Genomic DNA, 22,653 nt, shown 5'->3' on the forward strand with positions numbered 1-22,653 from the left:
ATGTTAAAATGTTCATTTGAAAGTCAATCTAAATTATGTTGCAATTTTTAATTAATCAGGTGAGATGGAATCGATAAGGAAGAAGGTATTATGGCATTACTCCATTTAAAGTAGTAGTGGTGGATACTGATGCCCCACTACTGATCCTACTAACTACTGTCCAGGAAATGTGCACATGACTTTAATGTCTGTGCTGTTCACTTCTCCCCTGCAGCTAAATTCATCTTCAGCCATGTTACCGAATTAGCAAGCATGATTATTTAAGCATAGTAATCTGATCTGATTCATCATGCGCTAGGATATACTCACCATCTCAGAATCTACATTCTTGTCTTCCACAGGGCTAAAAATTGATTGAGAAAGGAGTTCTCTTTTACATACAATTTCCATGATTTTCAGAATACACTGCACATTTGAAAAGATGTTTGGATACTTGCAATATAATTCTCCAGAGAAAGAAAGTGTTATTGTAAGAAAAATAATTTGTGAGAAATATTTCATTAACATCTCACACTGCATTTCATTTGTCTTTTAGTTATTAAAATATAATTAAATTCAGTACTCAAGAGGCTGAAACTGCTGTATATTTCCCCATCTATTGAAGATTAATAATGTTATGTATGACCCCTGGTGGTATAATAGAAAACTACAAGGTAAATAATTCATGCATAAGAGTTTATGTAATTCAGAACAGCAATTTCATAATGGTTGAATGCCCAATTAAGTATAGTTACTACACAACAATCCCTGGAAACTTCCAGCTGAAAATAAATCAAGTCAGAATAGATACTATTCATAATGGATAATCTGATATTGTAATCAATGTCATTGCTTTTAAACCAACATTCTCCAATTTAATTCTTTTCAAGATGTCATTGTTGTTGATTTTTAAAAATATATAGTTTAATAACAGCAACAATTATGTCATTTAACATAAGACTATGTGGTATTTAACAGAACCATCTCTGTGCTGTTCTTTTTACAAACTTTTAAACAATCTTTGAGTTTTAGTCCACCGACACAATGGAAAAATTAGTAATAAACACTCATCTATTGGATGGCTGTATGGGTAGGTAGTAGCAGTAACTAATAGCCTCAGGTAGGAATCCACCTGTTGCTGAACATGTAGCCTCAGTAGGGCTCCACTTAACAGCATGTGATAAGAGGGCAATATCTAGGATTTTATCCTTACATGAAACAAAATGTTGGTGTTCTTGTGATATATCAACAATAACAAGCCAGTGTAAGAACTTGAAGTTTTATACAAATAATCTTTCAAAACATATTTGCCACCACTACCTGAATATTTCATGAATCACTATGTTGAACACTGTGAGGAGTTAAAAGAGATTTATAATGTAATGAAGAAAGCAAAACAAGTGATACGGTAGACACAAACTCCTATACTGTCAATCTACAGCCATGCCTTGGTTTCAGACCCTACCAAAACTTGTATCCAAAACATTTGCACTATTACCTTCTACTCCCCTCCTCTATGGCTTTTCCCACCAAATATTACTCCCTTTCTTGCATCTTGAGTCTCTTGATTTCTTATCCTACAACGTATTAAACTTCTCCTCTTTTGACCTCGTTTTTTCATCCAAACTATTGACATATTTCCCCTTCCTTTCATAGCTAAGCTTTTTAAAACAGTTCACCACCTTTGTCTTATGCTTAAACTTTCCCTTCACTCTTTGTTTACCTCCAATCTGAACTTTGCTTCTACTCGGTAATGCTCCCAAGAACAATGACTCTCTGACTTCAGAAACCCATCACCCGTCTCAGACCTCCTATTGTTTAATGATTTTACAGCTCTTGATAATGTTGATCTTCTTGCCTCTCCCCTCTTTGGCTTTCTATATCATCACTCCCTCTTTTTTCTACTAATTCTTCTCTACTGGTTGATGTCTGTTACTCCAATAATCTATTAAATGTTTATGTCCCCCAAGACTCTACTACTAGAATAAATTTCTCCCCACCACCACCTCCCATTCCCAGGTTATCTCATCCACGTTAACAGTGATGACTGTCAAATGATCCATGTTGATACCCATGAAATAAGTGATTCCCAGGCTTCACTTATTTCCCTAGTTCCAAACCTCTGTTTCCAACTGGGTATATACACCTGAGTGACCTTCAAATTCAGTATGTCCAAATGTTTCTCCAAAATTTTCTCAGTTTAGAGCACCATTATCTTGACCTTATTAGTCAATATGTAAAATTTAAGATTCATCCTGAATTTGTCACTTTCCCTTATATATAGCTTAGATCCAAGGGATCACCAAGTTCAGTGTTTCTTATCTCCTAAACACTTTTCAAAACTATTTTACTCTATCCATCCCCATTTTAGAAGTTCATACCTTTAACATCTCTTGCCTGTACGAACGTCATAGCTAATGGACCCCCTGAGTCCACTCTCTCCTTACTCCAGTCCAGCAACTACATCACCACTATGGTTACCTTACTAAAATATGAATTTAACTCTCTTGAAATCCAGTGAGTTAGATATTACAGATAAGAAAACTGAGCCACGGACAAGTTCATATGCTTAGTTAAGTAGGAAATTTAAAAGTAAAACCCAAGCAGTCTCACCCAGAAGCTGTGCTCTTCAGTACTGCATCCATTATCTTTCACGAAAAATAAAATACAGCCTATACTCTTTATAGTGACAGTCTGAGCTTCTCAAAATAACATAAAATATTTATAAATGTAGAAAATAAAAGACAGTCTACCGTATAAATATGGTTGAAGCCTAAGTAAATGTTGTTTAAAACTTTTCAGGTGACCATGAAGGAAATATATAAAAAGTCGTAAGAAGACCAAATAGCCAATCTGTCAAAAAAGAAAGAAAAAAGCATTTTTGTGGTGCATCAATAAATGTTTAAAAACCATAAGGAAAATAAACCATTTTATCATTACATTTGCTTTTGATGAAACAATTTCAAATTCATTTGTGATTGTATGCTTTTGAAATAACTTTAAAACATTTGTATCAAGGTTAAAATACTGGTTCAGAAAAAAAAAATTCATAAATCTTCTCTCCATTACATATAATGACCAATACTGAATACTATTTTGTTCTATGTCCTTTAGAACAGTATTTTTCAAATTGCAAATCATGCCCCTTAAGTGAGTCATGAAATCAATAGAAAGGGGATTTTTAAGTAAAATAAAAGAGTATCATAGTACATTGCACAGTGCCTTGTCTCAGTATATAGATGAATGTGGATTGCAATAGTTTTGAGAAATATTCTGCCTGTGCATAGTATGTTGTACTGAAGTCCCCATTCCCTCATGAAAACACACACACACACACACACACACACACACACACAATGTCATTACTAAATACACACTTTCATATCGTACTTCTGTGAAGTTTAAAATACATGTATAGTTAAAACTGTTTTACATAGACAACAGAAAATTAAATATCTGCAAAAATATACAAGATTTCACAGAAAATGAGAAAAAAAACCACACACTATAGAAATAAATGGAATGTAAATGCCTAAATTGCTAAATCATAAGATTACGGAAAAGGACCAAATAATAATAATAACTACCATTATATCACTATCAAGATATACATATATGCAAATCCTCTTAACATCTTAACAATAGTGCAGGGTATTATTAGAGCTACATGTAAAAAAATAAAATTAAATTCAAAAGATGATTCTACCAAGTCTCAGTGCTTCACCCAAGACTATTAAGCAAATAAGTAGCATTACTGGAATTCAAACCCAGGACTGTGTGTTTTGTATCAAAAGACATGAACTTTCTATTACAGCAGTGATTTCCAAATATTTTTCTCAAAAACTTCTATCATTAAAATAAATTCTAAGAATGCACCATGAATATTTGTAAATACATCCATAAATTATAAACATGTACCATTTATCGACTTTTAAAAATAAATAAAAATAAAATGTTTATGTCATGCCAAGGGATCTCTTTGTATAAAGCACTTTGATATAGTACTATGCTTCTCCAAGAGACTGAAGTTAGATGAGCAGGAAGTGGAGATCAACAGATCATTTAAAAGAATATTGCAATACTCTAAGAGAGAATATTAAAGTTGGAAATAATAAATTCATCAGAGGAAGAATAATTTAAGATTTTGCAAGGGATCAGAGAAGGATATTGAAAGCAATACTTTAAAATTTTAAAGTGGGTCTGAAGAGAAAAATACATAATCAACATATCAGTTTGCAAAACTGCTGTATTATACACCAATTTGGTCATGAGTTCCACTTTATCCAGAAGTGAAACTCTATACAACTATGCTTGGAAAAATGGTTTTAAAAGCTTTCATCTGTAATATTCTGAAAAACCAGATTTTTGTTGAAAAGTCTGCCAGTCTTTATCTCTGAGGAATTCTGGAACTTTCTATGCATCTGTCCTCATGTTTCATTTGTGTACATACTCTCTCTGTAGGTTGACAACTTAAGCTTTGCCTCCTAGAGTAAATTTCTGCTTGTCAGTTTATTTCCCTGCTACCCTGTCTTTTCTTCCTTTATTCTTTCACCCCCTTCTTTCCTTCTCTTTTCATCTTTTCTTATCTTCATTTCTCTGTTATCTAACCGTGAAATAGAAATGCTGAATAATATTTATTATGTATCACATTGTAATAGTTAGTGATGTGTTTTATGTTCTTTATAGAAGATTGAAGAACACTGTTTATATTCCTATCTAAAATATATTAAACTGAGCTTCCCTGGTGGCGCAGTGGTCAGGAGTCCGCCTGCCAATGCAGGGGATGCGGGTTCGAGCACTGGTCCGGGAGAATCCCACATGCTGTGGAGCAACTAAGCCCGTGCGCCACAACAACTGAGCCTGTGCTCTAGAGGATGCGTGCCACAATTACCGAAGCCCGCGTGCCTAGAGCCCATGCTCCACAACAAGAGAAGCCACTGCAATGAGAAACCCACACACGCTGCAACGAAGAGTAGCCCCCGCTCACCACTAGAGAAAGCCCGCGCACAGCAACGAAGACCCAATGCAGCCAAAAATAAATTAATTAATAAAAAATAAAATAAAATATATTAAAACTACTGTTGCTTATATATTATTCCTATACTTTAATAAGTAGACATCAGTAGTTAAGATTCTACACTCAGAGGAAAACAATGAGGAAAGAATGCACACAAAATTGGAAAGTAAGTAATATTAGGGAATCAGGTATTTCTGGCTCTTCCCAACCCTGAGCTACATACTTCTTTGTGAAAAGAGAAACAAAATGGTGTGTATTAAGATGAGTAATGCCTTTATGGCAATACCATTAAATACACCATTCTCTCAACAAGAAAAGATCAAAAGGGAAGTTTCCAACTGACGGTTAGATATATAATGAAATTCCTACAAAGACAAGCAGGATAATTGAAATGGCTTCTTGCCTGAAATCAAAGGCACTTATAAAGCATGCTGATTTCTACTAGCTAATTTATATTATCTAGAACAATAAAAAGTAAGCATTAAAATTAGTAAATCTGAGAGCCAAGGTAAGTGAGTAGAATCATAGCTGAGAGTCCACTGGACTGTGGGTTTCAAAATCTTCTCTGCTGAGATCTTGGGTAATTCACTTAGACTCTCAATGCCTACTAGTCTGTGGAATGGTGGATAATAATAGCACCTACCTTTTAGGACTTTTGCAAAAATTAAATAAGTTATTATGTCTAATATAGCTAAAGCACTGATCATTGTGCAATGCAAATAGTCTAAACATCCAGATGAGAGGATACAGGCATCTTTTTAAAATTCAATGAATCCATGGTATACGTAAATTATAAGCAATATGTGCAATGGCAAAAACTTTATTTTATAGCCATTTTTTTCGCTGGCAGAAATATAAAAGGCAAGAAATGGAAAAAGGTCAGTAAAGGGGCTGAGAAGGAAAGGAAAGAAAAGCCACTTTATGTTTTTCCACTCCACTCTTTTTCCATCATAAACTAATATACCCATCTTTTTGTATTATATATAAATTTGAAATCCCCAAATAATTATATAAATATAAGCTCTTAAATATCGCCATAATGAACAGTTTGGGAAATAAAGAGGAAAGAAGAAAAAGACATTATAATTTTACTTGTCTCTTTGCCTCCTGTTCTTCTAGCAAAGCATCAGTTCTTTGCATGTTCAATTTCTGTTATGTGTTCTCTGTATCCTGCCTGGTGTCCATAAGTCTTTTACCCCCAAACATATCAGAGAAGATCTAGACCTAATTTATAAGGTCTGAAATACATATCTTCCAAAAATGCCGTGGCTGACTCATGAATATCTTCATGCTCATTTTCTAACAGTTCATAAACAAAATTAAATAAGGAGAAAATATATTTTTGCAAATAATACCATACTTAATTTCAAATGATATATATACACGTATGTCAACTGAGATATATACATATGTATATATTTCTTTATTCTTAAAATTATTCTTCTTGCTTTTCTTTGCAATAAAACTATTAGTTAAGCTAAATTTCTTTGACTAATAATAAATTTTGCAGCAGGCAACCTTGATCATCACAGGAAGTAGAACCATATGTCTTCTAGGACCTTATGAAACATGAGCTACATAAACATGGTTTCCCACCTTATGGCTCTAAAATGACATAGAATACTGAGAGAACAACTCATCTTCTCAAATCGGGCAACAATGTAAGAATTATCAGTCAGCATTTTTAAATGGAAAAGTGGCATTTAGCAATCCTTAAAATAGAGAGGAGAACATTTCTCCAAAGAAGATATACAAATTGCCAACAAACACATGAAAGGATGCTCAACATCACTAATCATTAGAGAAATGCAAATCAAAACTACAATGAGGTATCACCTCACACCGGTCAGAATGGCCATCATCAAAAAATCTACAAACAATAAATGCTGGAGAGGGTATGGAGAAAAGGGAACCCTCTTGCACTGTTAGTGGGAATGTAAATTGATACAGCCACTATGGAGAACAGTATGGAGGTTCCTTAAAAAAACTAAAAATAGAACTACCATACGACCCAGTATTCCCACTACTGGGCATATACCCTGAGAAAACCATAATTCAAAAAGAGTCATGTACCACAATGTTCATTGCAGCTGTATTTACAATAGTCAGGACATGGAAGCAACCTAAGTGTCTATCAACAGATGAATGGATAAAGAAGATGTAGCACATATATACAATGGAATATTACTCAGCCTTAAAAAGAAACAATTTGTAGTGAGGTGGATGGACCTAGAGTCTGTCATACAGAGTGAAGTAAGTCAGAAAAAGAAAAACAAATACCATATGCTAACACATATATATGGAATCAAAAAAAAAAAAAGTTCTGAAGAACCTAGGGGCAGGACAGGAATAAAGACGCAGGTGTAGAGAATGGACTTGACAACACAGGGAGGGGGAAGGGTAAGCTGGGATGAAGTGAGAGCATGGCATTGACATATATACACTGCCAAATGTAAAATAGATAGCTAGTGGAAAGCAGCCACATAGCACAGGGAGATCAGCTCGGTGCTTTGTGACCACCTAGAGGGGTGGGGTAGGGAGGGTGGGAGGGAGATGCAAGAGGGAGGGGATATGGGGATATATGTATAGCTGATTCACTTTGTTATAAAGCAGAAACTAAAACACCATTGTAAAGCAATTATACTCCAATAAAGATGTTAAAAAAAATAGAGAGAGGAGAAAAGCTATATATACTCAGAAATAAGTGCAAACTTGATTTTCAATTAAATGCTATTTTCTTACATAGTTGGTGAAGCTGTATTTTCTCAACTACCTCCATCTGCATATCAAGCAATAATGTAATGTCCACATTTAGAGGAGATTAAAATAAGCTACCAAACGAGAATATTCTGTAATAAAACCAAATGGCCTGTTTAGCTCCTGAAACAGATATCATGTGGTTAGATGTACTACATGTAGCAATTAAAACACATTAAAATTATTTTAAAACTTACCTTTGCCAGCTTTATTCAACTGAGTATAAGTACGTCTTTAGGAATGCATCACAACAGAGTCTATACAAAACTGATTCCGCAACAAAATTAAGGCAGGCAGATCGTAATCAAAGGTAGCATGGTCCAGGGAAGCATAAAGCATATTTAAAGCTTCTGAAATATTAAAAAGTATAATTTATAAATTATGCTGCTTTTCTACATACTACAATTAAGTCTTCTAATTAACTATTTTGCTCAGTCACCAAGACCACATTGTGGTTTTAATATCTTTGACATCCCTCCCATCAAGAGGTGAAGTCTATGCCCCCTTCCCCTTGAACCTGAGCAGGCCTTGTGACTGCTTTAACTAATAGAATGTGGCAGAAGTGACACTGTATGACTTCCAAGTCTAGATCAGAAAAGGCAATACAGTTGCCCCCTCTACCTCTTTGTCAAGATACTACCTTTGGAATTCTAAGCTGCCATGTAGGACATTCAACTACTCAGAAGTCACTAAGCCGGAGAGACTACAGAGGTGGGGGAGGGCAGGGAGGGGGAAGAGGCAAGGAGAGAGAGAAATGCCCTAGGAGCTCCACCTCACACAAAATAGATCACTAGGCCACATATATAATGGTGGGGAAATAGGACAGAACTGGATGACAAAAGACAGTGCTCAAGATAAGTGCTATAAAAGAGAAAAGTAGAAGACTAGAAAATCAAAGCAGAGGAAATAAGGCCCAATGGAGCTGAACAAGGAAGAATATAGTGCTAAGGCCCTACAGAACACTGCACCTCATGTCATTACAGGCATAACTTATCTTATTCACTTTGATTTATTATGCTTTGCAGATATTGTATTTTTTACAGATTGAGGGTTTGTGGCAACCCTGCGTCTAGCAAGTCTATCAGTGCTACTTTTCCAACAGCATTATTTTTTAATTAATGTATGTACATTTTCAGACATAATGCTATTGCACATTTGACAGACTACAGTATAGTGTAAACATAACTTTTACATGCACTGTGAAACAAAAAAATTAATGTGACTTGCTTTATTACAATATTCACTTTATTATGGTGATCTGGAACCAGACTCACAATATCTCCAAGAATGTGCCTGTACAAAGATTTTGAAGCGCTTTCATGAACAAAACTGAGGTTTAATTGACAAAGAAGAGCAAGGGGCTGCTGGTTGCTGGAAAGCCGAGATTGTTTACTTCAATATCATTTAAACATTTAATAGGGTCAGGCTGTGGATAGCACTGTGATGAAGTGCCATAAAGGCAAGTTAAATACAAAATCATTCTTATTCTTCCTGTTGCTTGAAAGCTCCCAGATAGCACTACAAAACCCAATTTATAAGGGAAAATACTCTCTGACCTCATATGGTCAACATTCTAAAACTCATTTTAAAAGGCATACACATAAAATTTAGAATAATATAGAAGAAACTTTATTTCCTTAAAAATAATGTTTTTTAATTTCTTTTTTAGATTGGTTGGAGGGTGGTTTAAAAGGAGACATAAATACGTGATAAATGAAAAGGTAATGAGTAAAATGGCTGTTTAAAACAAGTGAAAAACAAATGGCCATTTGGTTAATGTTTTATGAGTAAGAATTATAAAATGCAGAAACGAATTTCTGTATAGTGCCTAGTGTTATTGAAAATCACTAAATGACATTTTATATTACTTTTTAATTAGTTACTAATTTTAGAAAAAAGCAATAAAGATTCTGCTAAGCAAAAGTTTTTAAAACAATTTTGCAATTAAAAAGTTGAGCAGCCAAATTCATAAATTCAAAATTACAAAAGGACCTTTCATAATAAAACATTGTCAGGTATTTCAATAGAGAAAGGCAGATTTTCCTTGGCTCCTGCACAATTTCTAAATATTAAAGTTCTCAAATTATGCCTTCACTTCTAATCTAGAAAACACTTAGGGTAACTAAGAAGAGCTCAGTTAGAGGACATACCATCTTGGATTTCTCCTTTGCACTGAGCCAGATATACTACTTCAGTCCATGTCATAGGAAGATGTACATGCCTCCCAGTACCTAAGGTTTTGAGACCCAATTTCCTCTGTTATGGGGAAGATAAAAGAGGCAAACAAAAATGTACAGCTTTTAAATTTAATATTTATTTATTTTTATTATCTATATTTTATTTATTCTATTTATTTTATTATTTATAATTTATTAATATGTTACTTGTTTTTATTGAATATAGTTGATTTACAGTATTGTTTTAGTTTCAGGTATACAGCAAAGTGATTCAGTTATACATATACATCAATAAATATATATTCTTTTTCAGATTCTTTACCATTATAGGTTATAACACGACAGTGAATACAGTTTCCTGTGCTGTACAGTAAGTCCTTGTTGTTTATCTATTTTATATATAGTAGTGTGTATCTGTTAAACCCATACTCCTAATTTATCCCTCCCTGACACTTTCCCCTTTGGTAATCATAAGTTTGTTTTCTATGTCTGTGTGTCTGATTCTGTTTTGTAAATAAGTTAATTTGTATTATTCTTTTAGATTCCACATGTAAGTGGTATTATATGATATTTTTCTCTAACTTACTTCACCTAGTATGATAATCTCCAAATCCATCCATATTGCTGCAAATGGCAATACTTCATTCTTTTTTACAGATGAGTAATATTCTTTTATATATATATATATATATATATATATATATATATATATATGTATATCTCACATCTTTATCCATTCACCTGTCAATGGACACTTAGGTTGCTTCCATGTTTTGGCTATTGTAAATAGTGCTGCTATGAACATTGGGGTACATGTATCTTTTTGAATTAGACTTTTCATCTTTTCCAGATATATGCCCAGGAGTAGAATTGCTGGATCATATGGTAACTCTATTTTAAGTTTTTTAAGGAACCTCCATACTGTTTTCCATAGTGGCCGCACCAATTTACATTCCCACCAACAATGTAGGAGGGCTCATTTTCCTCCATGTCCTCTCCAGCATCTGTTATTTGTAGACTTTTTGATAATGGCCATTCTGATCAGTGTGAGGTGATACCTCACTATGGTATGGATTTGCATTTCTCTAACAATTAGTGATGTTGAGCATCTTTTCATGTGCCTGTTGGCCATCTGTATGTCTTCTTTGGAGAAACATCTAGTTAGGTCTTTTGCCTATTTTTTGATTGGGTTGTTTGGGGTTTCTTTGATATTGAGCTGTATGAGCTGTTTTGTATATTTTGGAAACTAAGACCTTGTCAGTTGCATCACTTGCAAATACTTTCTCCCAGTCCACAAGTTATCTTTTCATTTTGTGTATGGCTTGCTTTGCTGTGCAAAAGCTTATAAGTTTGATTAGGTCCCATTTGTTTATTTTTGCTTTTATTTCTATTGTCTTGGGAGACTAACCTAAGAAAATACTGGTATAATTTATGTCAGAGAATGTTTTGCCAATGTTCTCTTCTAGGAGTTTTATGGTGTCATGTCTTATATTTAAGTCTTTAAGTCATTTTGAGTTTATATTTGTTTATGGTGTGAGGGTAACTTCATTGATTTACATGTGGCTATACAGTTTTCCCAATACCACTTGTTGAACAGACTGCCCATGGCATATTATTGCCTCCTTCATTGAAGATTAATTGACTCTAGGTGTGTGGATTTACTTCTGGGCTCTCTATTCTGTTCCACTGATCCATATGTCTGTTGTGCCAATACCACACTGTTTTGATTACTGTAGCTTTGTAGTGTTATCTGAAGTCTGGGAGGGTTATGCCTCCAGCTTTATTCTTTTTCCTCAGGATTGCTTTGGCAATTCTGGTCTTTTGTGGTTCCATGTAAATTCTAGGATTCTTAGTTCTAGCTCTGTGAAGAATCTCATGGGTAATTTGATAGGGATAGCATTAATTCTGTAGATTGCTTTGGGCAGTATGGCCATTTTAACAATATTAATTCTTCCAATCCAAAGCATTGGATATCTTTCTATTTCTTTGAATCATCTTCAATTTCCTTTATCAATGTTTTATAGTTCTCAGCATGTAAGCCTTTCACCTCCTAGGTCAGGTTTATTCCTAGGTATTTTTTTTGACATGATGTTAAATGGGATTTTTTTTTTTTTTACTTTCTCTTTCTGATATTTCCTTGTTACTGTAAAGAAATGGAACAGATTTCTGTATGTTAATCTTGTATCCTGCTACCTTGCTGAATTCATTTATCAGTTCTAATCGTTTTTGTGTGGAGTCTTTAGGGTTTTCTATATAGAGTATCATATCATCTGCATACAATGACAATTTTATCTCTTCCTTTCCAATTTGGATATTTTTTCTTGTCTGATTGTTGTGCCTAGGACTTCCAACACTATGTTAAATAGAATTGGTAAGAGTGGGCATCCTTGTCTTGTTCCAGAATTTAGCAAGAAGGCTTTCAGCTTTTCACCAATGAGTATTATGTTGACTGTGGGTTTGTCATAAGTGGCTTTTTATTATGCTGAGATATGCTCCCTCTATACCCACTTTGGTGAGAGTTTTTATCAGGAATGGATGTTGAATTTTATCAAATGCTTTTCTGCAATGACCATGTTGTTGTTTTATCTTCTCTTTTGTTGATGTGGTTTAAAACATTGATTGATTTGCATATGCTGAACCATCCTTGTGACCATGGGATGACTCCAACTTTATCATAGTGTACAATCCTTTTATGTGTTGTTGGATTCAGTTTGCTAATATTTTGCTGAGGATTTTTGTATCTATATTCAAAGATATTGGCCTGTGATTTTCTTGTTTTTTTTTTTTTTTTTTTGGTAGTGTCTTTGTCTGGTTTTGGCATCAGGGTGATGGTGGCTTCAGAGAATGACTTTGGGAATGTTCCTTCCTCTTCAGTTTTTTGGAAGAGTTTGAGAAGCATAGGTATAAGTTCTTTGTAGGTTTGGCAGAATTCCCCAGTGAAGCCTTCCAGTCCTGGACTTTTGTTTGCAGGGAGTTTTTTTATTACATATTTCAGATCTAGTGATCAGTCTCTTCAAATTATGTTTCTTCTTGACTCAGTTTTAGTAGGCTGTATGTTTCTAGAAACTTGTCCATTTCTTCTAGGTAGTCCATTTTGTTGGCATATAACTGTTCATAGTATTTTCTTGTGAATTTCTTGTATTTCTGTGGTATCAGTTGTTATTTCTCCTCTTTCATTTCTCAATTTGTTTATTTGGGTCCTCTCTCTTTCTTCTTGGTGAGTCTGGCTAAAGGTTTGTTGATTTTGTTTACCCTTTCAAGAGCCCAGCTCTTTGTTTTATTGATCTATCTATATATTTATTTATATATATATGATTGATATATTATTATTTATATTTTATTATTAATTCTATCATTTGTATTTTATTTATTACTATTTTATCATTTATTTTCATTTTTTATTTATTCACTTATTTATTTGTATTATCTCTTTATTCTGAAAGTCATTCTATGAGGCTGATGCTCTTAAAGCTGTATATTTTTACGTTTATTATATTTATTTTTTGACATTTTATGTAAACTATTAGTGTTAAAATGTATAGAATGTTAATATTCTGAGTAATATCAGTGTCTGCTGAAAATAATTTTCACTCTTTCTTTCTAGGGATTATTTCTGTCTCATTTCCTCACCAAGAGAATGCATCTCTGATTTTAAAAGGGTAACCATATTGAAAAAAATAGCTTGATGCCAATTTTCTGGAGCACTCCAGCTACTTCACTGTGGATGGACTGGTTAGTGAACATAAAAGAGATATGAAGATTTCCCTTCTTATATTAATGTGACCATTCCTGGGGCTGCCCCAGTTGGCCAACTGAAGAGAAACTCACTGATGAATGTACCTGCTGGCAACTATCTGCATGCAAAGCTAATATATTCTTTTTTCTAATCAACTTTTTTCATGGATTTTTAAAAAAATTTTAAATATGGTCAATCATGAGCCAAAATGCTGGGAAACAACAGCCACAAAAAAATTGTTGACTTAATTTATGCTTCAGTTTTGTGCAGCTTTTATTTCACCAGTTATCTAGTGTTAAAGCAAAATCATATGTATATTATTTCTCTGCCAAAACTTAAACTGGATTTAATGAAGAAAAGGTAAAAGAAGGACTTATTTTACTTTCTGTTCTGTTTTTATATGTGTTTGAAATTTTGTGAATTAATGACATATTCTTAAAGAATGTATTTTCTACAAGTTAGGTGAATAATTTGTTACAGAGAAAGAACAGAGTACTCTGTGCATATATAGTGAATGTTTAGGAGACCTTTCTTTCCTCTTTAGGAAACATCATATATCAGTTAACATTTTTTTAGTAAAAAGTGTAATTTTCATAAACAAAAATTTATTTACCAGCCGTTGATATTTTGCTGTGAGCTCTTGGATTAGTGCCAACAACTATATTCTCCAATAATTTATGAAGAATCTTCATCCAAAAAGCCATTTGACATTGAATAATTTGATCATAAGTTTTAACTTTAATTTGCATTAGTATTTTTAACTATGCCTACTTATGATTAAAGAAAGGTGTATTCTTATCTTTTTCTTTCAATATTTTAGAACAGGTAATCATCCACCAACTGGAAGAGAAAGTTCACATACTAAAGTAATCAATAGTGTGCCATTACCTTACATTTGATAAGGTTTTTTCTAGCTATGTCCAACAGTTCTTCCTCCTCTTTTGGATTTTTTGTTTGGTTGGGTCTCAAGATGAATTCTTTTGTGATTGAAAATGGTGGCCTAAACCAAAAAAGAAAAAAAAAAATCAATAATTATAGCTATCACTTCCAAATAATTAATCAAACATCCAGTGGCTAAGTGTATCTATTTTCTGAAAAAGCACTTTACCTTAATGAGAAAGTTTCACACACACAAAAATCAGTAAAATATTTATGTATATATATGTGTGTGTATGTGTGTATATATATATATATATATATATATATATATATATACACACACACACACACACACATACATACACAGGTCTCCTAGATTGATCTTATCATACTCTTGGATTGAGAAATATAATTCTCATGATATTGAAGAACTCTGTAGCCTTTGAAAAAAATCCAGCATAGCTTCATTACGTTGAAGACTGATTTATCTCCTCACATATTTCAGTGTTGGTTCAATTTAAGCTAAAGCATTATTCCCTCCGTGCAAGTGGAATCAGTCGAACTGTGGCTGAAGTAAAGTAGGCAAGACAGAAAAGATGTATGTAGTAAGGTCAGAGAGGTGACAAGAAGCCATACTAACTTTGGATGAGATGGGAATCTATTGCCGGGTTTTGATAAGATGAGTGGCATAATTCAACTTATATTTTAACAGGATCATTCCGATGCTGTGTTGAGAGCTGGAGGGTGGGGAGGTAGCAAGGGAGAGAGCACATATACACTTAGCTGAGAGGTAATTTGGCTTGGATCAGAATTATAGCAAAGTAATTAAAGCAAAGAGTTTGGATAATGGATATATTTTGACATTAGCTCCAACCAGACTGCCCAATGAATTAGAAATAGGCATGAGAGAAAAAAAAAAAAAAAAAGGAGTCATGATTAACTGAGTAACGGAAAGGATAGAATTGCTGTTTACCAAGATGGGAAAGGTTGCTAGAGGAGCAGATTTGAGGTGAGGGTAGAGAATAAGTTCAGTATTGGACATGTTATGTTTGAGGTGACCATGGCCATCCAAATGGAGACGCAGAGTAATCAGTTAGATATGAGTCTGAATTTGGGGGAAAGGTTCAGGCTAAATATATCAATTTTTGAGTCATTAGCACACATATGGCATTTAAAGCCTTGTGAATGGAAAGGATCCCATGGGCAAAGTGTAGAGAAGGTAGACAAGTATTTCAAAGAGAAGTGAGAAAAGTTGAGGCTGTATGCAAGAGAATGAGTAAAGTGATTATAATGATGTACCACAGCGTTTAAAATGGCATGGAATCAAAAGTGATATCAGAGGAATAGAAAATGGGTAGTAGAGTCAATGAGTTGTTTATGTGATAAAATAACTGTTGGAGTCATATGATTTAAAGGAGTTATCTGAGAAAATAAAACATCTTTCAACAACTTACTGAATTAGTTGCTCTGTGGCATATAGGAAAAAAACACGAATAAAAATCAAATTTTGCCTCTGAGTGACTCATAGTCCAACTGGGAAGACAGATGTATGTAAAATTAATCACAGTGCCACAAGATCACAGGATAAGCAGAGATAAAACCATGATGCTCTGTAAACTAGAGCCAAATATATATCCCAGTGAAGAACAATTAATGAAATGACCAGCTCTTTAACTGTCACCCTAAAGTAGGCATTTATTCAATCATTCAATCAGTAAGCATTTATTGACTATCTCTATGTATCAGGTGCTACCAACCTTGGAACTGGGATACAACGGTGAAACCAACAACCTTGCCCTCAAGCAGTGTATAGTAAAATAGCAGAAGAGTTGAGGTGTTAGAACTCACAAAGTCTGCTAGAACTGGGCATTTGAAATGAATAACTTCATTCTTGACTACCTGTTATCTTGCTCTTGGAGATATGAGGTTAGATGTATATGGTAAAGGTTGGCTGAAAACTCTTTCTCAACAGTCATCTGGGATGACATATCTTTGATCGACATGGACCTACTCCTCGCGAAGAGTCCAAAATAGCTTCAGTCTTCCCATTTGTACAGAGTATTATGGGAATAAGATAGTCCCTTTATCCATTTAAATTTTTCTAATTTTCATTAGAAATTAGATTCTTCAAAAGTATTAACATAACAGTGCTGTTTATAACAAACCAAACATTCAGGGATGCATCCCAACCCTACCGTCTCCAATTCTACCCATTAGAAATAGCCAAGATTAATGGGTCAGTGTGTATCCTCAATGCTCACAAATATAAACCAACCTATGTGTACTGTTTTTAGTAAATAGAACCATGTATGCAACACTGTAGCATGCTTTCTTCATTAAATTTATCAGACATTAAAGTTCAACTGATCCTAACATGCAGTAGTATGGATGTACCCAACAAACGCAACAATGTCTTTATTGACTGACACTTCCCATCACTTCCAGTATAATTTTGGCCACGCTAACTGATTCTGTAATTTTTTAAAATCCTTGTACATAGGCCTGATATTTAGTAGGTGCGCACTATTCTGATTTATCAATCTCCACACTATATCAATAGTTAAACATTTTGATTACCACCTCTGTTTGTAAATATATCTATATAAAGACATCCTAAGAGAATTAAAAGGCAAAACTTCAAATGGAAGAACATATTTTCAACACATGTAACTGACAAAGGGCTCATATCCATAATATAACCAGAATATATGAAGAACTCCCAAACAATAGAAACATAGAGAAGAGGCTTAAACAGGTAATTGACAAAAGAAGAAATCCATGTGGCCAATAACTATGTGAAACAATGATTAACATCATAAATAGGGAAAATCAAATTAAAACCATCTCGTTTAAGCAGATTTCCCTACCACCGACCACAGAAACCCCTCCAAACACACAAAGACACAGCCACACACACACACACACACAAATACACACACCTATACACACTCCAAACACACAAATACACACACTATATCCAAGGGAAAATGGATATAGAGAAAAATGCATTTGTATCACTTTATTTTTAAAGCAAAGTAAAGCCTCAGGGTAAAAATAATATCTAATACAATTTCTACGCTTAGAATATATTTTATAAATAATTTTAGTTTTGTCAACTATCTTTCAGTACAGTTGAGGCCTGTAGTGAATCATTAAAATTATGGAAAGCTAATGCTTTCCAGCTTCCTGTACAGAGATTGAGTACCTTAACTGGACTCCCTCAGCTCATGTCAATAAATATTTAACAGGAAATAAATATAGCTTTTTTAACTATTTCATGCCCATCACAAATAGGGGTTACACAAATTAATACTTATTTAATGATAAACATAACCCATGATAAGAAGCAAAAGGAAACTTGAAAAAGTAAATATAGGCATTTGAAAGGAAAATATCTTAACTTCACACATTCTAATTTCTTCAAACTATCAAAAGATTTCACAAAGATAAATGTAATCTACTGTAAGTATATAAGTACAGTCCTGTGGAAAGGTAATGAATTAAGGTCGTCATGCCAATTTCATATAAGGGAAATATACTAAAGTCTTCTGACTGCACGGATATCAATCCAAATGACTTTATGTTATCTGTGAATTCAGAACTTTTTTTTAGCTGACAATTCATTTGTTCAATAAACATTTAGTGAAAGCCTCCCACATACAAGATATTTCACTAGATATAATGTGGGCTAAGAGAGGAATCAGGCCTGGCCTCAGTAAATTCACATTCTAGGAGGGAAGTGAGACAAATCACAAATGATGTAACATAAAGGAGACACACTGAAGAAAAAAAAGAAAGGAAATAAAATCCTGGGTCGAGTTTAGAAGGTCATGATTCCAACACTTCCTGATGCTATAATCTTTGCTTAATCATTTAATCTGTGTGAGCTATAATTGTCCATCTGTGGAAATGAGGACAAAATTTGCAGAATTTTGAAAAACAATGAACTGGAACACGCTGTCTAGTTCCTTACATAGATTCAGCACTGGATAACTGTTAGTTATAAGAATTACTGTTTTTGGTTAAAGATTCAAAAAAGCTTCTTTGCAGAAGTGGCACTTGAGCTGTACCTTGATATGAAGACAGGAACTAGAATGTGACAGAATGGCAATTATCCTTTCAAAATCTTTTCTCTGTTTCTTCCTGGTCACATGATCACACAGCTAGTGCCTATATTTCCCAGTCTTTCTGGCAGGTTGTGAGGAGATACAATATATGCAAATTTCAGGTCACCTTTAACTTAAAGACAGGCCACTTTCCCTAGAATAAAACCTTTTTTTCCTTCCAGTTGACTGGAACACAAAAATGATGCTGAATTGGCTTTGATTAGGCAGATCAGTACAACTATGAGATAATGAGGGTTGTGAGTTTCTCACTGACCCCAAAAGCAGAGCTATCCTGTCAGCCTAGACCCACTGGATTCATATGTCAGATAAATATACTTCTATCTTACTTAAGCCTCTGAAATTAGAGACCTCTTTTTATAGTTGCTTCATATTTACCCTAACACAAGTAGAAACAAAGAAAGAAAAAATAAAGAACAGTCTTAATGTAGCATAGAGAGACAGAATGCTTAAAATCAAGACAGGAAATGAAGATGGAAATGTTAGGTTGAGACACATACAAATGGCACTGAATGGTAGTCTGTGGTAGACTTAAAGCTACCTACATCAGTATCTATTCTCCTCCCTTTCTTACTAAAAGATTCTTGCTTGCAGTTAGGTATGCACAGATGTCTAAGGTTTCAGCCAGTAAAACATAAGTAAAATTCAGAGAGTTCTGGGAAGTCTCCTGAAAAAGTGTATAAACCCTTCTTCTGTCCTTCCTCTATTCTGCTGCATGAAGCACAACTGTGATGTCTGGATTTTCAGCAGCCATAATAGAACATGAAATGCCCTTAAGAGTAAGTCATGTGCAGCAGACCAGCTAGTTATAAGGAATCTAAGTCCTGGATCACCATACCAGCTCTGGACTGACTATATTCAGAGAAATAAACTATTTTTAAGTATCATTGCTATTTTAGATTCTCTTAGTTACAGTGGGCACCAATTCTATATTACACATAGACTTTTGAGTTTTATTTGATAAATAAGAGAATTATTCAGCAGAAGAGTGATGAGATCACAGCTGTGCTTCAGGATGACTAAACTTAAAAGTCCGATGTTGAATGGTTTGGAGTGAGGAGTGACTACTGGTAAACTGTTGGACAATTATTTGAACAATTTAGGTAAGAAGTAATAAAGGTCTGAACTACAGTTTGGGCAATAATAATGACGAAAAGTAAATGAATGTGAGAGATTAGTTGGAAGTTAAATCAATAGGGCTCGATGACTACCAGGATGTGAGAAAAGAAACTGTGAGGGTGGACATAGAGATAATCTTATGGTTTTGGGCCAACATGATTAGTAGTAGAGAGTTGGCATCAAGACAATTAGATGGAAAACTCTGGGCAGATGATCTGTGCCATTCTGGATGTACTGACTGTGATTCACCTGTGAGACAACCAAGTGGAGAGGCCTATAATCCAAGTGAACTTGTGAGGCAGACATTAAGTGGATAAGATCTGGAAATAAAGACTTAAGATTCACCTACATACTCAAAGCTATGAAATCTCAAGAGGAAGAGTACTGAGAAAAAAGAATCAAGGGAGATCTTTGGACAAATCCTACGGGTAGGAGGCAAGAGGAAAAGAATGGTAAATATGATAGGCGATTCAGGGAAATACTACAATGGAATTCAAATATTTGTACAATTTGGGGTGTAAACTTTCTCTGAGAATTGCTCATCACTCATAGTCCCTGCTGGGCCAGTGGGTCTAACTTCTACATTAGCACCATTTGGCTCCATCCTCCCCTACGCTGGCTATAGCTGATAGGGTCACAGTAGACATCTGGCTCACTCTAGGCCAATCTAATCCTCTCATTCAGGGATTTTAAATAATTAGCTAATATTTTTAATTAGTTGATGTCAGAGCTGATAGTTTATGTAGAGTCAAGAGGTGGCTTTTGTTGAAATGTTGTTCAAGACAACAAAATACCCCAAAGCACAGAGCTTTAGAAAAAGATATGTTAGTATTCTGTCATGTTTTTCACGATATGCCTTTGTCTGCATTATATCTTGTTTGCTTTTCCTTTGCAATTTTTTCTCTGATCCCACTTAATGAATATAGAACGTGCTCACTGTTTATTCCATATATTTTGGCACCATTTAACTAGATAATAAGGGTACTACTGCATAGGTAGGGGTTGCTCTATTTGTTGGCTGTCGGAAAAATGGAGAATAGTTTACGTATTAATTTATAAGTGTGATTTACAGATGATGGTCTTTCAGCATGTATTATGCAATACAACTGTCACGTACTACTAGTTAATGTTATATGCCTCTTCTTTATGGGTATGTAGTTTTATAGCGATATGATCACCATCGTAGCCCTGACCCATGTTTGTTGGATGATTTACTGATGTACAGCCAGAGTTTGTAGTCTAGTATAGATACAGACTATACCTGTTGATCATTTTATCTCCATTGTCTCTTAGAGACACTGAATGAATAAATGAGACCTGGCTATACCTTCCACTCTCAGGTTCCACAAGACAGCCCTACATCCTTCCATTACATTTTTCTTTTGCTTCAGTTAAGCTGAATGTGTGCCTGTTCCATGCAAACAAACAATCCTAGACTGAGACACCAAGCAAGAATAGATTGAAGATGCAGACCGTGATCAAAAATGTACATCTTGCAGAGATAAAGACTAAGGACAATGAAAATACCATTAGAGTTAATGTTTAGGAAGTCAGTAGAGATCATTAAGAGAGTACTTTTACTAGATAAATAAAAACAGAATCCAGATTTGATAGTGCTAATAAATAGATGAATTAAAAAATTAATCTGGCTATACCTTTGGTAAGTTTGGTATTATGGGAAGGTGAAAAAATGGAACTGAAACAGATAGAAATTTTGACTAACAACTAACTTGGCTGGTACTTCCTAAAAACCAGAAGTACCAGCACAATTAAAGAATGGTCTAGCCCTTTCAGGTACGTATATGATACAACTGAATGTGTAAGGAATTCAGGAACAGATTTATTAATCTGAAAGGCATAAATAAAGAGTTGGTGGGAATTTCCTGACAGTCCAGTGGTTAGGGCTCTGCACTTCCACTGCAGGGGACATGGGTTCAATCGCTGGTGGGGGAATTAAGATCACGCATGCCGCTCGGTGCGGCCAAAAAGAAAGAAAAAAGAGTCGGTGATAATGGCCATATATATAAATTTACTCTATAAATGCCTCCCCTAAATTTAGCATCCGTGATACACTGATCTTGGGTATGGGCTTTTGAAGTCAGACACTGAAAATATATTTCGTTGTTCCTGATACCTGTGTAATTGATTACAGCATTTTCATATTGTGGATATCCAACAGGCTTTATGGTATGAGGCCAGAAATTGCCACTCAGATTCATTTCTGAAAACATCATATCTATGGTTTGATATATTCTTTTATTAGGTCCTTGTTTTTCTTTAGATTTTAAATTTTGATTCAGTCTTAGCAAATGGAATACTGTCTTAAGCCCTGAAAACGCAAACCCTCCTTCTTGGTAGTTACGAATAAAGAGAACTCTAAACAGATAAGGGGCAAGGGGGCTGTTAATACAGACTGAATTTTGAACAGAAAACCATTTGGAAGAAACTGAAGGCTAAAAAAAATATTTACAAGAATAAAAATCTAGTCCCTTTTCTAAATGAATGCTCTTCTATTTGGAATCATTCTATTCTGTATTTAACAGTCAATGGTCCTTTCAAGGTTGTCTGTAAGAAACATCTAGACTTCTAAAGTTCAATGTCATCTCTTTTTAAATGTAATTATTAATACCAGAAAGGACTGATTGGCTGGCATGGGTAACAGTACCCAAGGTGACATATTTAACTACTAAAGATAGACAACCTCTGCCTGCATTCTTTTGCTTAGAGAAAAATTTCGAACTTTGTCTCTTCAAAGAGAAGTTGAAAATGGGTTCATCTTCCTCTAATGCCACAAAGAATGGTTTGATGAAATCAAGGACACTCCTTCTTGGGGAAGATCTCACCAAAATTGTAAGGGTAGCAGTA

The 22,653-nt window shown here is 34.4% G+C and overlaps 1 protein-coding gene across 1 annotated transcript in view; it reads right to left on the reverse strand.

The window, feature by feature from the left end:
* TMEM232 (transmembrane protein 232) overlaps positions 1-22,653 on the reverse strand; it is a gene marked incomplete at both ends in the record, with an annotated part of 246,091 nt that overhangs the window by 214,143 nt on the left and 9,295 nt on the right. The window contains 7 exon segments of the mRNA XM_082652465.1: positions 310-464; positions 2,733-2,832; positions 7,951-7,964; positions 7,967-8,038; positions 8,041-8,103; positions 9,904-10,009; positions 14,555-14,666. Of these exon segments, the coding sequence (XP_082508591.1) occupies positions 310-464; positions 2,733-2,832; positions 7,951-7,964; positions 7,967-8,038; positions 8,041-8,103; positions 9,904-10,009; positions 14,555-14,666 (622 nt within the window).

The sequence above is a fragment of the Grampus griseus genome (genome assembly GCF_964374135.1).
Source record: "Grampus griseus genome assembly, chromosome: 3".
Classification (NCBI taxonomy): Eukaryota; Metazoa; Chordata; class Mammalia; order Artiodactyla; family Delphinidae; genus Grampus; species Grampus griseus.